Source organism: Sander lucioperca, chromosome 3, assembly GCF_008315115.2.
Source record: "Sander lucioperca isolate FBNREF2018 chromosome 3, SLUC_FBN_1.2, whole genome shotgun sequence".
Lineage (NCBI taxonomy): Eukaryota > Metazoa > Chordata > Actinopteri > Perciformes > Percidae > Sander > Sander lucioperca.
In genome coordinates this window covers 9,141,502-9,159,459 of record NC_050175.1, presented here as the reverse complement: position 1 = coordinate 9,159,459, position 17,958 = coordinate 9,141,502, and the positions used below count along the sequence as shown (strand labels likewise).

At 39.2% G+C, this 17,958-nt stretch overlaps 1 protein-coding gene across 1 annotated transcript; it reads left to right on the top strand.

The window, feature by feature from the left end:
* The first annotated feature begins 1,169 nt into the window (after positions 1-1,169).
* On the top strand, positions 1,170-16,867 carry LOC116037582 (semaphorin-7A-like). The gene is made up of 15 exons (XM_031281524.2): positions 1,170-1,228; positions 1,418-1,568; positions 4,036-4,163; positions 4,519-4,584; positions 4,670-4,768; positions 5,076-5,184; positions 5,633-5,737; positions 5,873-6,015; positions 6,195-6,373; positions 7,086-7,188; positions 7,780-7,966; positions 9,657-9,772; positions 10,619-10,758; positions 12,895-12,971; positions 16,347-16,867. Exons 2-15 carry the CDS (start codon positions 1,463-1,465, stop codon positions 16,700-16,702), a joined length of 1,914 nt encoding a protein of 637 aa, XP_031137384.1. The 5' UTR covers positions 1,170-1,228; positions 1,418-1,462; the 3' UTR covers positions 16,703-16,867.
* Positions 16,868-17,958: the final 1,091 nt, after the last annotated feature.

Here is a 17,958-nt window from a genome sequence, read left to right as displayed (position 1 = left end):
GAACCGTGACGCCCATACCGTTTCGGTTCAATACGAATACATGTACCGTTCCACCCCTATTATATATACGAAAACTCGCCCACATAAACACCTGGGAGCTTTGCGAGACTGTACAGCGATTAGGCCCATACCTGTAAGTGGGCTCCATACCGCCCCCTAATGCGTGGAAGGCTTTAACTTGGACATAGTTGCTCCGATCTTCACCAGATTTAATACCCATATTGCTCTAATCATTGCGGACATATTTCCCATTTATCTTCATTAGCTCCACCCAACCGGAAGGCGGCCATTTTTAATTATGCATTTTTCAGGTGTTTTACATTCTTTCGAACTCGTCCTAGGCCGTGATTTCAATCTTCTTGAATCTTTACAGGTAGTATCGGTTAACCCTCATGACGAAAAGTTATCAAGAGAATTTTGATAGTTGAAAAAATGCGCAAGTTACCTGGGCAGCAATTATTCCGATTGCCCCGAAACTTGACAAGGTTGTTCGTCATGGCCGGTTTAGCATCTGTGCCAAACTTGCCGTCAATCAGCCATTAGATGGCGCTTTTTTAATTTTTTTTAATTAATCAGCAAAATATTGATATATGGGAAACCTACTCTGTCTAACTACTCCTGGGGTGTGAATCCGATCGGCACGAAAACTGGCATATAGACTCGGAGGACCCTCGTGACAAAAAGTTATCAAAAGAATCTTAATAGAGAAAGATTTATTCCGATTGACACCAAACATGACACAATTGTTCCGCATAGGGGCTTGAGCATCCATGCCAAATCTAGAGTGAATCGGCCATTAGATGGCGCTGTTAGGGAAACATACTTTGTCTAACTCCTCCTGGGCTGTGAGTCCAAGCTGCACGAAAACTTGGATATAGACTTGGTGGACCCTCGTGACTAAAAGTTATCAAAAGAATTTTGATAACTTTCTCTCTCTGCCATTTTCCATCCATCCACCAGATGGCCTAAAACTTTCCTTCACTTCCCCTTCACCTGACTGCTCCTCCTATGTTCCCACTTTCCTCTGCAGTTGCCTGCACATTCACTTTTCCCTGCTTCTCTTGTGGGCAGCTTTAGTTTGGAATGTTGGATTTAGGCCTACTCATCCCCCTGACCTTTTTTTAATATATCCTTTGCCCCGTTTACGTTTACATTCGGGTCTTTAATTCCCTCGTTTCCTTGCGCACATCCGCCGTGACGCACAACATAATTGGGCTTGTTTTAAAAAGTTTTTGTAATTTTTTGTGTTGCTGTTAAATCGCCTCAGATTAAACGCAACTGGTATTGGATTAATAAATTGTCTTTCTCCAACCAAAGAAAAAAAGGTTGTATTAGCCCATACAGAACACACCTAAAGACTCTCCTGCAGTGACGCATTGCCAGACCTACAGTAGGCTTCCTCCGCAGCGCTGAACAGACGCTCAGCACTTCTTCATGTCAGACTGATGACACCAGACACACAATGGCACTCTTACTCTTACACTTAACGGTATATTTACTATTGTCATGCCTCAATAGTTTGACAGAGGCGATTTCAACGCAACCGAGGATGACAATCACAGAGAAAGGTATGAAATATTTCTTATTTTTCTTTAACTTCGAAATATGACATTGTTGTTTAAATTGCGGTGATGTAAGCTATAATAACCCTACATGTTGTGAAAAGAAGAGAACTGAAATGGTTTATAATGTTTGAGGAGTATGAAGAGTTTTTCCCAGTTAATTTGAACACAAACAAAAGTAGATCAAGACTGTCGTGCTTAGTCTGAAAAAAAACTAAAACGCAACAGAGCTGCTGCATTGCGACTATATAGGCTATAATCACTAAAGTGCTCCTCTGGCACAGACATCAGCGTTTTGGCTGTTCAAGCGTGAGGATGGAGAAAAAGCCTGTCCCAAAGGCTTCCCTAGGAATTTTAATTGTTGTGATAGGAAACTGTCGGACATATTGATAGAAGAAGTAGGCCTATATGGATATCTAAGCTATTGACATGGTGTGTACACACACACACACACACACACACACACACACAGTCATTAATATTATAAGAAGTGTCATATAATCAGAATATAAATCAATTTAATGTAATAATGTAATTGTAAACGTATTGTTCAGTATGATTAAAACTAACATGTACTGAAGAATACGAGTAGGCTATATAATCAATTTTGAAACTTTTGGAAGATTTCTGTGATTGAACCAAATAGAGGAAATTGTGACTTCCTCATGAACAACTGACCATTTTAACAGAATACATGTTAACATGTCGTAGGAAGAAGCACAGAGGTCTATATGTATAACATGAATGATGTCTGCATTACTACATTTTGTATTAACAATCTAAATCTGAGAAGTAATTAGTAACTAAAGTTATGAAATACATTTTAGTTAAGTGGAGTAAAAAGTAAAAAATATTTCCCTCTGAGATGTAGGCTAGTGGAATGAAAGTATAAAGTAGCATAAAATGGAAATAGTCAAGTTAAGTACAAATACCTGAAAAATAGATATGTAGTTGGAAGACAAATATCAAAGTATACCCTAATGATTGAAAGGACTTTTCACCTGATTGATGAGGAAGTGAATGCAGCTTCCTGACAGACAGGCGACTACAGACCCTTAATTTGGTTGCATAGTGATAAGTGTGTCTTGGTTTGATGTACCATCCATTGGAATAGGCTAATGGAAGAATACATCATTTATTTATTTATTTTTTTAGTCAGTCAGTTAATAGTCTACATCTACGATGTTCCACTCCCGGGATTGCTAGAGTGCCATCAGAAATTCCACCGGATTTCACTCTTTTCGGCCAGATGTCTGTTACATTTCGCTTTCTTTGTGTTGAAATTTTAAACTCCGGTGGATTTATGAGGACTATGGTTAACTGCTCCTCAGATCTCTGCAGGATAAATCCAGACAACTAGCTAGACTATCTGTCCAATCTGAGTTTTCTGTTGTACGACTAAAACAACTTACAAGTCCCTGATGTCGTTGTGTCCAAGGAAGGATTATGGTCTATCAGGAAGCTCTATTAGTTACCTCTTGGCAGTTAGCGTCAGTCCAAACTAAAGGAACTTTTACTACTCAATTAGACACTGATAAAGCAAGATGTTCATCGTCCAAATGATGAACAAAATTCCAAGTCAAAGCGGATTGTTTTAACAATAAGTAGATGTAAAGATTGGAAACAAGCTGACTCGCCTGTTGTGGGACATGAAGCAAGCAAAGAATGTTATTTCTGAACTGGCCAGACACAAAGCCTTTATGGTCAGCTAATTGTAGAGGAGAGTGAGCAAGTTTCAACATGCACTTATTATTTAAAGTTGTGGAAAAGTGTTCCTTTCTGTGCTAGGCAAGACTACTGTACCATTGCATGGCCACCGTGAATAGAGACAACATGGAAGTCTCGAAAAGCAGAAATATTATAACATTTTTATTTTAATTTACTTCTGATTCTCTTTTTTGTTTAGTATAATTATAAATTGAATATATTTTGGTCTTTGACTGTTGGTTGGACAAAACAAGCAATTTATTGTTTGAATATGGGATTAAAGGCATACATTTTCACTCAGTCCCTCCTGGAAAAATAGTTGTGTGAGCAAATAATAAAAAAAAAGAGCTGAGGGAGAAGTTTGAATCCTTACTTAACCCTTACTTAACCGTTACTTTCCACCTCTGAGAGACACATATATCTTACTTGAATTCATTGATAGACAGAGTATGGCCAGATGTTCTCATCCCCTAGGAGTGACCTGTTGTTGCCTATTTATTCCCCTCATCTCATCTTACTACAATATGGTGTTTCTAGAAATTCCACAACATCGGGGACATCGCTGTCTGTGCAAGAACTTATGCAATAGAGATATTTCAGTCTGGACCGACATTGCCATCAATAGAGTCACACCCCTAGCGTGGCTAATAACAGGTTAAAATGTTACTGTGTACTGTATATAGTTCAGTTGAGTACAATCAATGACAATTTGACCTTTAGTATTGTACACCCAATGTTTCTCATTCATTATTTGCTTTTATTGTAGAGACTTCAATAAAAAGGATACCTTTACCTGGACACCATGCACCTGTCGGGATTGTTCTGGAAAGAGACCGTGTCATAGCTGCTGGACAAACGCACCTGAATGCATTCCACTTTCAAAATCCTCAGAAGGTAGTGAATATTTCTGAATGTGTTACATATCTCAGGCCTTAATTCTATAGCACACAACTCTTTTATATAAATGGACGTTCATTGAAGCCAATGCCAAATGAGTTCATACAAAGCTAATTAATTCTATCAGCTCCACAAAACTCTCTCTGCATTTCTCAGTATGGCTGTTTACTAAATTATTTGGTCTGGCGACTTTCGCGCGCAGCAGCTCGAGTGATGCGTTTTACTACAACTAATACGAAACTACACACTACAGCTTTAAATGAACATTTAGAGTCTGCAATCAAATAACAGATAGCATGCATTTATAGTGATGTGGATATAGTCATAGTCCTGCTTTTCTTTCTCTTCACAGACTCCAGAAATAAGCGTGTTGTGGACAGAATGCATCGACAAAGGGCCTCTCCAAAGAGTGAAAGCGGTAATTAAAAGCAAACTTCCAAGCATGTGGTATGTTGGACAGATCTGATTGAAATATTACAAACATTCTTGCTCTTGTGATCTAGAATTGCAACTATAACATCACTGTGGTCCACAAGAAGTTAGAGGACAACCAGGTCTTTCTGTGTGGAACCAACGGCGAGGAAACAGTCTGCTGTGACATGGTACGACACTACAGATATTTACTGGAAATGTTACTGAGAATGGAAGGAACACGTCTGTTTTGCTGTAACATTGGGACATATTGGAAATAATCATCGGTGGTGCTCCTTTCTGTCTGCTCATCGTAGCCACTTCTTCTTCTTCTTCTGTGTATTTGAAACAAACCACCGATGCTGTTGCAAGAACAGAAAATGATACACAACACTTTCTGCGTATTCAAGTTTTTTCAGACCTACCTGTAAGATGCATATACTGAATCATATTTGTGCTATCAGATGTGGGGATAATGAGATCTGTGTTTTCCTGTAGGATTTAGCAGAGCAGTCACCCAGGTGCATTCCCTCTGAAAAAACGGACAACATAAAAAAAAACATAAAGAGATTTGTCATAAAGGAAGGCGAACCGTCTGCCCTTGTGGGTGAGTTTCTGTACACATAGGATTGTTTTCTGTGCTAATAAATGTCTGCTTTCTAATTTAACAGTTTTTCATAATGGCTTTGGACTTTTTTAATCCTCAAGAGTGCATTTGTCTTCCCTACTCGTCCAGGAAAGGTGTTTGCTGAACATCTATGCCTTCTTAAGTACCACTAACCTGCTTTACTCAGCTCAAATCTTTTTTTAATGATTTTGTCTCCTTTGCTACCATTGCTTATAATGAGATTGCCCTGGTGCTTCCTGCTTGTACGTAATATTTACTCCAGACTCCAGTTTCTCCCACTGGCATCACAGCCAGAACAGACATAGCTTAGAAGTAAGCACTTTTTCATACAGGAGAAACTGGCGTCTGGAATATCAAAAGTGAACTGATGCCGGCTGCAAACCAAAGCACAGCGATGCTGCTATAATGCCCTAAATATTCTTTGCAGAATCAAGCGATAGTAATCTCTTCATTACATACTCCGGATCTCAACAGTCTGTTGGCATCTACAAGTTTGGGAAAAACCGAATTACACCGGCAGGACAAGATAAAGGTATTTGCATGGAGATACTGTAGATTGGTTTTCTGTAAGGACTTGAGACGTTTCATTAGTTAAATGATGTTCACTTAAACATGTATATGTACTCGGCTAAAGAGATGAATATTTACATAGTTTTTTTGTCTTTAGAGCAGCAATATGTGGGTTTGGTGCCCATAAGACGGGGAGACGACTCCATGCAGAGCAAAGTGTATGCCTTCTATAAGGAGAAAAACAAAGACACAGGCTTTTACAGTGAAATGTGGCTCCCTTATGTGACCCGGGTTTGCATGGTAAGACCTACATAATTCATTTGAATGTGTTTAGCTAGACTAACAACTAGTTTTTATCATCAGATATGTGCACAAAGAAGCTGCTCGTAAACAAAAAGTGTAACATATCCATTACATTTAAGTCATTCTGTATGCATTATGAAGGAGTGATTGGTCCTTTGGCTGTGCATTGATTCTAGGAAGATCGTGGGGGTATCAAGAACCATTTGCAGTTCAGCTGGACGTCCCAGATGAATGCCAGGCTCTTCTGCGGAGACCCTGGCAGCAGACAACACTTATCTGAGCTGGTGGATGTGGCTACTGTACATGCAGACCAGTGGCAAAATACCAGGATTTATGCACTCTTCAGAAATGAATGGTACGACTCCGTTATCATTTATGTATTCACAAAAGGGTAGAAAGGATACCGTTAAGTTTTACTCAAGTAAAACACTGCTATTTTTCAAGTTTGAATCATGTCGGAGTAAAATAAATGATCTAAAACATTAAGTACAGTATATGGTGACCCATTTTGGCAAAGTTTGGACTATTTCTCAAAGTCCGGACCAAGGTCCGCAATCTGGACCGAATGGCAAGTCAATCCGGCTCCCAGCCCATACCTTGTGTTATATATACAATACCGTATGAAGTGTATGGATTGTATTTTAAAATAAATGTTCTATTGGTAAATAAATTGTTAGTGAGACAAAGCAAGACTATGTTGCCTCTGCCGCTTGTTGAGTGAGTCAGGGCAATACAGATAATGCGGTCTTTACACAAAAAACAGCAGAGTCACTTGTTATGTTAGCCAATTTAACCCAACCACACAGCTGACAAATGACCAAACAGTCCAGACACAATAGGTTGCTTTTTTCTCATTTGTTTTACCAGATGACACTTTGTTTATGTTTCCTCTTTTATTGGCGCGGTGAGCTCAGTTCTGCCTTCTAAACTTAGCCCGTCTGCTCAGCTGTTTTTCACAGTTTTTGACCTGCACGGCTAAAATCTTTATTGACCGCACAACCGTTTCTTGTTGCTGCAGATGTCTCTGTGTACACCAGCTGACGACCTCTGTCTGTGTCTCTCTGTAGGGGTATGAGTGCTGTGTGTGTCTACTCGATACAAGATATTGAAAACATCTTCACAACCTCCACATTTAAAGGCAAAGTCAATCACCCCGGCAGGTCTAGACAGGTAGGTGTCATGCAAATTGATCTGAGGTGTAAAATAACAACTATAACACATTGTCTTTTCACAAAATGATTCCTGGCATTGTTATGCTATCTTTCAAACCATGTGCTTGAATGTAGTTACAAAGTAAAATTAATTATATACTGTAGGTATACAATAATTAACTCTGTGTGTTGTTCAATATTTACGTACATTATTTACTAGTAGCTTTTAAGTATTAGCATTATTATTGTTCACTTTTTTTGTATTTTAAAGCCACTATTTATAGAAATTCACACTTTTACACCCCCAGACACAGGGTTTTTTCCATCAACTCCTGGAGCTAACAATAGCTTCATTAGCAAGTTAGTTACAGCTGATAAAATTGGATGTCATTCCAGCTGACAAAACCAATTCTCGCAGGCTAAAATTGAGAAGTCTGCTTTTGTCTCCCTCTGTCTGAAATCAAGGAACCATTGTTTCAAAAATGACTAAGTTATTACATTATTATTGTAAAGTGCATGTGTGCAGTGCAGAAACGGAAAGCTTGACCGGCACTGAGAACAGTAACTGAACCATCACAACACAAACCAAAACGTATGCCTTTTTCATCAGTGTGTTGCAGACAGCACAAAGATTCCTTCAGAGGCTCTGAAGATGATCATGGAGAATTCTGAGATGGAGGAATGGGTCCAGCCCATTAACAACTCTGGCCCACTTCTCTTTAATCACCACAGTTACACTCACATCTACGTTGACAGTTCCCAGAACAATGACCCCACCGTCCTGTTCCTGTCTCTAAGTGAGTATAAAGTAATATGAAGGACAATTGATACTAAGAATAGTGTACTGTACTGTACATTGGAGGGTCATATCGAAGGACACACAGGTTCCTTTAAATAGTTTGTAATACTGAGAGGAAAAGCATTTAAACAACCTATTGCTTGACATTTTAAATAAGCAAGAACAGTAGAGTTTAACACAGTAGCTGAGAGTGCTCTGAATACTAGTTTTAAGTATCTGGTTGAAAAAAAAAAAAAGGACTGCAGGCGCTCGCAGCCAGATTCAGCCAAGTCCTATTTAGCTTACACTGGAAATAGCACTGTAGAGGAGTTGGAGAGAGCAGAATTGATCACCTTGGGCCATTGTGGATGTTTGGTGTGACTTATTGAGAGGTCAAACACAAAGGTTTTATGCATGATCCCATCACCTAGACTCTATGCATAAAACCTTTAACTTTCTTAGCTAGCGGGTCTGCCAATGCCGACATACCGCTACCGAGCCCGCTCCACCAGCAGCATTACTAGTAGCCTACTAGCCAATCAGAGGCAGAGTAGGGTGGGTCTTTGCTGTGTGCGGATGGGGATAGTCTATGGTGGGGATATAAGTCAATCAAACTACCGTAAATAACAGGTTGCGCAACTGTGAATGTTGTAATTTCGAATGCGGATGAGAGAGTGCTTCAGCATTTCAACCATGATTTCAACACATCAATAACTCTCTTGCACACATATTGCCAGTGTGCCTACGGTTGCCGATCCCTGGATTAGATTGAACTTGGCTTGGCCTCTTAAAAGCTAGGTGCATAGCAGAAAGGGAGGAAGGTTCTCTTTGGTTGTTTTTCAGGCCTGTAGCCAGGCTATTGGAAGGGGGGGATCTTTTTTTCAAAAGGGGAACTTTTTGCAGTTTTTCCCTCATTTTGTATTTAATTATGAGCTTCACATGCTTCATTTTGATGTCCTTGGCCTCATAGATTTTGCTATGAGTGCATAAAGTTAGTGCGTGGATTGTTGATACATTAGTTATACGTTAGATTGTTACATGTTGCATGACAGCACATTCACAGAAATTGTGCTTTTTACAAGAATAGGGCTCCAGTTTGGTTTAGGTAATTTGCATTTGTCGGGGGGGGGGATTCAAATTATTGGCAGACATTATTTAAAAAGACAATGGACTTAAACTATCAAGGGGGGAGGGTCTTTGGAACCACCCAACCCCCCTGTCTACAGGCCTATCTGGAGATCAGTGTGATGACTATCTCCAGATAGTCTGAGGAGGACCATGCCTTTGGTTTTGGTTCAAGGTTTTTTTGTAATTTCCCAGAACAGAAACACATCATGTGAAATATCTCATGAGAAATGTGTTATTATTTTTTGATTCCTTGTTGTTGTTCCTCTTTTTTGTTTTTTTTTAGCACTTTGGCCTCTGGGTGACCACTCATAGAAAAACAAGATGACAAGACTAAAAAAATAACAAAGAGACTATTAACTGGAGGCGAGGTTTACACAGGTTTTGAAGATGACATTTTTTGGAAAAATAATCTTTCAACAGACTTTTAATTTCTTCATTTTTTATCAAAACATTTCATAGACATTGCTGGAAGAGTCAAAATGTGGTGATGAAACACGCGATATGAGTGGGTTGGTCTGAGGTGTGTTTTATACAGGGTTGGGTATTTAGTCATACTCGTGGGTTTGTCTGTCTTCGAACAGATAATGGAGGGATTCACAAGGTGATGCAGAGTAAAACTCAGACCTTTGTCATCGCTGAGTACCGACCTTTCAACCACAGAGCCCACGTCCTCCGCATGGTCATGAATGCTTCCTCTGTGAGTAACATAGCACTGCCTACACAACTATTTCCCCGCTCCATGACACAAGGTGGGGGAGGATAAAACACTTTAATTCATATGCCAAAAAGGTTATAGTGAGTTTAAAGTGCTCATATTATTCTTTTTTGCTTTTCCCCTTTTCTTTATTGTGTTATATATCTTTTTTGTGCACGTTATAGGTTTACAAAGTGAAAAAGCCCAAAGTCCACCCCAAAGGGACTTACCATCTCCAACAGAAAACACTGTTCTCAAACTGCTCCAAACAGCTCTGTTGTAGTCCAGCTTTTACTTCCATGACGAACGTGCGTCACTTTGTAACACGTTATAATGCTCGCCTAGCTGCTAGTGTGGCACGCCCTCATAATCTGCTTCTGATTAGCTAGTTGTCCTTACCTAGCTACTGCGCATGTGCGAATCCCAACAAAGATGGAATAGAAGTGTGATGCCTCACTCTGTAGCTAAAACAGAGAGCTCAACACACAGGGTGAAAAGAGGAGCTGCAGCAATGTGCAGTACAACAAAAATATGGTGTTTTTTGAAAATTAAACCATGTAAACCTATTCTGGTACAACCTCTAAATACAATTATGAACCTGAAAATGAGCATAATATGAACACTTTAAATTTTGAATGTAACACCCCTTAACCAATGGTGAAACATAATTTCGTTTCACTATATATATAGTGTATATGGTTGAAATGACAATAAAACCCACTTGACTTGACTTGAAAATGGTAGTGCTTCTTAAGGGTTAGGGTTAGTCTAAACTTTTCCGAAAATATTGGTGTTTTAATAAAAAGATCAGAAATGGCCCAGTACAATTAAAACTGTGTGTCATTGCAGAGGAAGCTGTATGTGAACTCGAGAAGTGAACTGGTCCAACTGGATGTGGCAAACTGTGCCCAGTATGGAAACAACTGTGGGGATTGTGTCTTGGCCAGAGATCCTTACTGCGGCTGGAACGGCACCCACTGCACCCCTGAGTAAGACCACCCGTCTGTACCTGGAGACATATAATCTACATATCCAAACATACATTTTCATTTCATCCAGAGATTACATATAACCTTAGCTTAAAGGTGCTCTGTGGGGTTTTCATGTAAACTAACTAAAGCTATGTATACATTCACTCTTTCTTTTGTTTGCTTGAGGTCTAACAAACAAACATTTGCATTTATTTTTAACTATTTCAAATTGTCAATTGTCTACATTCATTTTTGCTAGCTTGCACTCTCCTTCTTAACTACACTTGTCGGCACATTGCTACATTTCTTGCAGCATTACCACTCATTTTTGATCAATGGAATAGCGCACCAGCGGCAGAAATGTATATTGCGCTGCCTGTTAGCCAGTATTTGGCGGAGAGCATTGAGGAGATGAGTGGAGGAGATGATTATTCTGCAAGAGTGGTTTAAAAAGTTGCTATGGACATTTTCACTACATAACTTCATTTGCAGCATCAAAAGAGATTAGATCTCATGAGCTACTTACATTTCTGACTTAAATGACAATCATTTTCATTTCTTGTGTCTTTTAAAACTGAAATTGTGCATCCAAACCAGTTTAAAACAGGATTTCCCCCAAAACAAATGATCACTTCAGAGCTATGACTTCTCTTTACACACACTAAGCTCTTGTGCAAATGTTTCACCATTTAGTTTGCACTGAGCATGCATACGGCTGTCACACAGCAGTCATCTGACTTGGGCAAGGCTTAATGTCACATGTTATTGTTATTATGCACAGCAACTCAGAACTGCCAATGTTAGTAGTTTCTTCCAACAAAGTATCTTATTATGAACATGTTATGAGAAAAGCTTCTCATTATAATAAAATATGCAAAATATGTAATTTAGTTTTTCACATTGCTACAACTTTTATCTATCAGGATGACTTTAAAAAAGTGTACTCTCTTGAGAATGTAAAAATAGATCTCTCATCCTGTACAGCCCCTTCAACCAAAGTCTGATCAAGTGTGATGATTGTCATCATAACCAGAAAACAAAATGGCATCTCACATGGCATCTCTCTGTTTTCAACTAAAACACTTGCAAATGATGACAAACTGCACAGATTATGTGAACTGGTATTATTATTACATTCTTACAAATATACAGTTTCAGTCCACTGGCACAGAGTACCTGTAATAAATTAATTAATATGTATTTAATAATAAGAAAGGCTAGAATTATAACTTTTGTTTTGTTCAACTTTCCCCTGCCACCTGAGCACAGATACATAGCCACCCCCACCCTAACACCCGCTTAGGTTACACATATTTCCACCCCTAAAGCAACACAGCTGCATTCACACTTCCTGTGGTTGATGACTTTTTCACACATCAGAACATGCGGTCAAACTTTGCTCTTTGGGTCTACTAGGAGGAAGTGATAGGGACATTTTGCCCAAATTAGAAAAGTCTGACTAACAATGCGAACTGGAGATAAGGTAGTGTATGTAATAGACTGACTGGCAGTGCACCTATAGTGTTGCAATGACTGCAAGCCCTGTCAAGCCCCCCTTTACCCTACTTACCAGGAAGTGATGTAAGTGAAGAATGGTAGTTGTTACCGGATTTGTTAAATACTGGTGTGGATCTATAAGCAATCTAGTAAAAAAGAAGTAATTTAAAACTTAATGTGGGAATGTACCTCACAGTGTATTACTGTGAACAGTAATAGATTGTACGCAGATGACTGCAATTACTGAATCATTTTACTTTCATTTCATTATTTAGATTGCCTTTTGTTTCATAAGATAATCAGGCAAAGTCACATAGTAATAGTGGAATATTACTTATTATGTAACATGTATATGTTACCTAAAAAAACAAATTATTTTGAACAGAGAAACTGGCAGCTGTTCAGAGAGGAAAAGCAAACCTAAAATACATTTCCTGAACTTTCTCAGTCTTAACTTCCTCGTATAGGTGCTTGTTGTCAATGTCAGGTGTACTTGCATGAGCTGGCAGGTAGTTTTCTTGTGGCAGGTGTGTTTGTTCATTAGGTGGGTGAGTTTTTACTTCCTGTTATAGTGTCCCGGTTTGCTACCCCTCACAATGTCATTAATATACAGTAACTGGTATAGTTTTCTAACTGAGCTAACCTTTCCTTTGACAGTGGCAAACTGCAGGATGTGACCCAAGGGGACCATTCCATTTGTGTGTCTACGTCAAAGCTCCAGCAACCTGGAAAAGGTATCAAGATATTTATGAGTTTACTGCAATCTGGGAAGCGTATTTCAATGAATTATTATATATTATATAGTTTTGTTCACGTAGACAGCAGAGAAGTTTGACATACTTAAATATGTATATGAAGTACTGAAAAACAAAAAGTCGCTGTGTTCTCGACTCTTCATAGATGAGTAGACAGATAAGCCAATGTTTACGTGATTAATTTCATGCAACTGCGGTGTCAAAACAAGCTCATCTTCAGCTAAACCACAGATAAACTGCAGCCTAGCTAAACGTACTGTATAATCAATGTACTTACCTTCAGCAAAATTGTAAAATATTTGTTGCCATTTAAAGCCGTTTAAAACAAAAACTAATTTCCAGTTTAGTATTTCACAGTAGTTCAGAAAAATGTCCACAAATCTATGACATTGGAAGTTTATATTTTATCATTTAAATAAATGAGTAGTTCGTAATTTTGGGAAATACGCTTGTTAATCTTCTTTCCGAGTCTGCACGCTAAATATGAAGCAACCACCAGCAGCTGGTTAGCTCAGCTTAGCACAAAGACTGGCAACGGAGGGAAACAGCTAGCCTGCTCTATCCTACAGTCTGTTTCCAATCTTTATGCTAAGCTAAGCTAACCGGCTAGTGGCTATAGCCTCATATTTACCAGACAGACATTAGAGTGGAATTGATCTTCTTATTCTTGGCAAAAAAGTATGCAAGCAGATTTCCCAAAATGTCAAAGTAAAGTCTGTTGTCGTTAATGTTAGCAGCGTTAAAGATAACAGAATCGTTTGGACTCATCCTGTTTTATGGCCTGATTCCGGCTTCCAGACCTTATCCCATGGAGCCACCAGATGAGTGCTGCGATCTTTAGGCAAGTGCACCAGTGTGGCTCCTCTTTACTGGCAATTTTCAATCGCTCGAAACTTAACTTTGTTTCCCGTAATGTCATCGATAGCTTCTCTAGAAATAGGGTTGAGAAAGACCAAAATAAGCTCTTCCATTGTCAATCTCCACTGGATCGTCTATGTCCTATAAAGCACTACTTACAAATACGCTGTGCCTGTGGGACCTGCATGTGGGAGTGCATTGTGCCATGTGGACACGTCTCTGCATGGGCATAGGCTGCAGACAAGTGTAAGATGTCTGCTCACAACATTCTTCATACAAAAGAAATGGAGAAGTACAAACCGTTTGACTCTATTATCAGTTACCTAAAGTTGGTTATAAGTGTAAGCAGAACAGAAAATGTGGAACAGGAAATGTAGCTGTAATGTACACAACGGGTTGGTGTTGGATCTGATCACTATATTACTATTGTTTAGACAACTAAAACAGACTATCAAACTATTTATTCGGCCACGGTAGAAAAGCTTTAGCTATAGCATGCAGACTCTATTGTGTGGTTTTGCTGTTCGTCCATCATAAACAGTTTGACTCACTCCATTATGTGAGCAAGGCACTCAACTTCCAAAAGCTTCTTCATGGGTTCTGGCCTGTGGCTCACCCTGTGCACTGCCACTGACCCCTTTAAAATGCTTAGGGACTAACAATCACAATGTACTGACAATCGATCAAATTCTCTTCTTAAGGTTCAAACAACACTGTTTCACACACAGGAGAATTATAGGTCTGCATTGGGATAACATGGATCCAAACAGATCAGGAAACCTGTAGGCATGCTCATAATAACAAAACTCCTTATGCAAATAAAACTGCATTAATCAAATACACATGCAAAACATGAAAATAATCTAAAACTAGACAGAGCTTTACATGTTTTACTGCCTACATAGCTCAATAGAAGCAGCAAGGCACTATCTCTTTTGGGTTTGGGAGTGGTATATGTGTGTGCTCTCATGATGTGGGACACTGTAAGGAAATCGATCATCCACACCCAACACGTGCACTTTATATCACAAATGAAAAGCTAATACGATTTTTAAACACAACTATACTAATTCAAGTTCAACTACCCACTCTGAAGCTGCCAGTCCTATTACATACTGTAATCTCTCTCTCTGCAGCTTGTCTCTGAATCCCAGGAATAAAGTTGACTTACATAGTCGTCATGCTTTTATCTTAAAAGCCACAGCCCTTGACACTACATCCGCTGCATCACATCTTTTTAAGATAAGACGTTAAGTCTGTTGAGCGAGAAATGTAGGCTGATTTGAACCCTTACCATATTATCTTACCATATGCTTCATATGATATGGGACACTTACAAACAACAGACCTGGTCACTTTCTAGAAGTGTGTGGTATCTTGCTCTTTATGTCATCACACTGCCAAAATGAATGTTGCCTCTGACATCTTTAACAATGTTGGGCTGCAGTTTTAAGAGCTTAGACCTGTCTTTCAGAAATACAAAAAAAAATATTACAGTAGTCTTGCTGACTTATTTCTTCCCCCATTTTCCAACTTTATCACCCCACTCCTGGCCATCAAGGGTGTACCACAATTTTAGGTACCATATTTTTCTCATTTACATAAACTAGTACAGTCCCAATTCAAAACGTGCCTGTTTGGACAGGCCAATTTCCTGGCCTTAGGTAGTGCTACTTGCAGCTTTTCCGAGAACTGTCATCCAAACAACTTCACACTCAAAACAGCAATACACCTGGCATGACATAGAAGCGTCCTCTAGCAATGCTAGAGTATACGTGCCATTTGTCAACAACTAGCTATTTGGGACCAGGTTTCTGGCAATAAAACAATTAATTCTGAAAGTTACATCGATGATTGAAATGTTTGAGTTTGCTAAAATTAAACACCACCAGTCTCTCTTTCTTCATCTGTTCTTGAATGTACTGTCACGAGCAAACTAGAGCGAGCTGTACCCAGCATGCCGTTGTGACATGGCGGTGTAACAGTTAATAGAGGTCCCCTCTCAATGCAGTACACAGGGTTTACATAACACACTACTAACAAATATGTCCTGTAGATCTAAAGAGATCACACTCAACACTGTACTTTCTAGGGTCCTAGTTAGATAACAGAGAGGTATCCTTTTATATTCCCATCATATGCTGATGATACATAACTGTATACATAACTGTATCATCAGCATATGATGATAATAATGTTGTAAGAGTGTTTTTTCTATTTATATTATACACTTATCCAGCTCCCTTTACTATAAGCCGGACCCTTGTTGTTCTACTCTGCCATTGAATATGTTCCTAAAGCATCTTAGAAAAACTACACATTTGAAACATTTTACACTAGTTCACTATCTTGGTTGATTGGCTTGGTCCGCTTGCGACTTGTCCAAGTGCCTTGCCAAGAGGCTTGTCATGCTCTAATTGAAATGAGAGACCTGCCTGGTTAAATAAAGATTAAATAAAGTCTCAAAGCTAAACAGACCTTGTGTTCTTTTCTCAGTGTTTAGATATTCCACTGACATACATGAAGACGAGGCCAAGGTCAGCATCACACTTCCCCCTGAGTCCAAGTATTTCCTCCAGTGCCCGGTGTCGTCCCATCATGCCCAGTATACCTGGCGTCATCCTGAAAGCAACACATCCTGCAGTTCGACGGAGCAGCAGTGCCTTCTTCTGATCGATAGCATGGGTCCCGAGCAGGTGGGAACTTATACATGTGTTTCGGAGGAGATGGGCTACAGCAGAGTCCTGGCCCAGTACCAACTACGACTGGGCAGCAGGGCGGCGGGCCGGTCATCAAGCCCACTGGTATGGCTCTGTCTAATGGCTGTTCTGATCAAGAGTGTGGCCTATTAGTCCCGAGGAAATAACATGATACAAAAACAATTGTGATAAACGACACTTCCTACTTCCAAGTGCCTGTATTCATACAATAGCAAGAGCTGCAACATTATAACTAAAATGAAAATCTTTTTTACGTCCAAATTGTAATTATTTATTTTTATTTAACTAAAAAATGACGCATCAGCGTCATTTTCAAGTGCAGTAGAAGTTAATGAATATAATATAATATAATAATACAACATGAAGAAAATGATGTCACACGCAGGAAAACCTATGTTGGTAGGGTAGCCTAAAATATGCATAACGCTGCATTGCATTTCAGTTGTTCTAAAATACTACCTGTGATATGGGGACATTCTGTCCTATCTGTAATTTCCTGTCTTGCGTACTACCTCAGACTTGTTTAACCGACTTTAGACATTTTCTGTTTGTTAAGGCTTCTTTGTCGGGCACCCGGATAGCTCAGTTGGTAGAGCGGGCGCCCATATATAGAGTTTGAGTCCTCAGGGTGGGAAGATAACAGTTGTGACCATGGGCGATTTTAGACCCTTTTTAGGGGTTTTTAAGCCCCCCTAAAAAAATTATAAATTAATTAAATTATAAAATTATTAATTAAATTATAAAAAAATTATAAAAATTATAATAATAAAAAAGTTTTCTTTTTTTAAATCAATTTTGATGCTTCAAGTGAGAGTTTGCTAACTTGTCTGTTAGTGACAGAGGACAAACAATTACATGTTCAAAGGGCTTGAAACAGGTTTAATATCCTGTGTGTCTGTCGCTGATGCTTTGCACCTGTAACCCAGTCAAGGAAAGAGTTAACGGAAACGCAGTGTTGGCCAATCGGAGGTGGTTGTGCCAGACTCCTGCCTTTGGTTTGGTTAACACTTTTGCAAGGCACTGTGTCTACATTCGCATTAGGGGCTGAGCCCCCCTAAAGGTCTGATCCTAGAATCGTCCCTGGTTGTGACCATTCTAAGGTGTTTTCAGATAGCGAGTGTTAGCATAACGTTATATTGCCAAATGTTTGAGGTTACATCTTGTAACACAAAGTTCATTTGACCGGTATTTCCGAACTTATCTGCTCGGATACCCTAAATCCCGGCAGCTGTAACACTTTACTTTTCATAAAGAGATGTCTGAGAGTGATAGGAGAGACAGTTGATGTGATATTTCCCATGAAAGGGTCAGTTCACCCAAACCACTCAAATCTTTAACATGTCACATCTTTGTGTAGTTCAATGAATGCATCTCTTTACCTCTAGTGG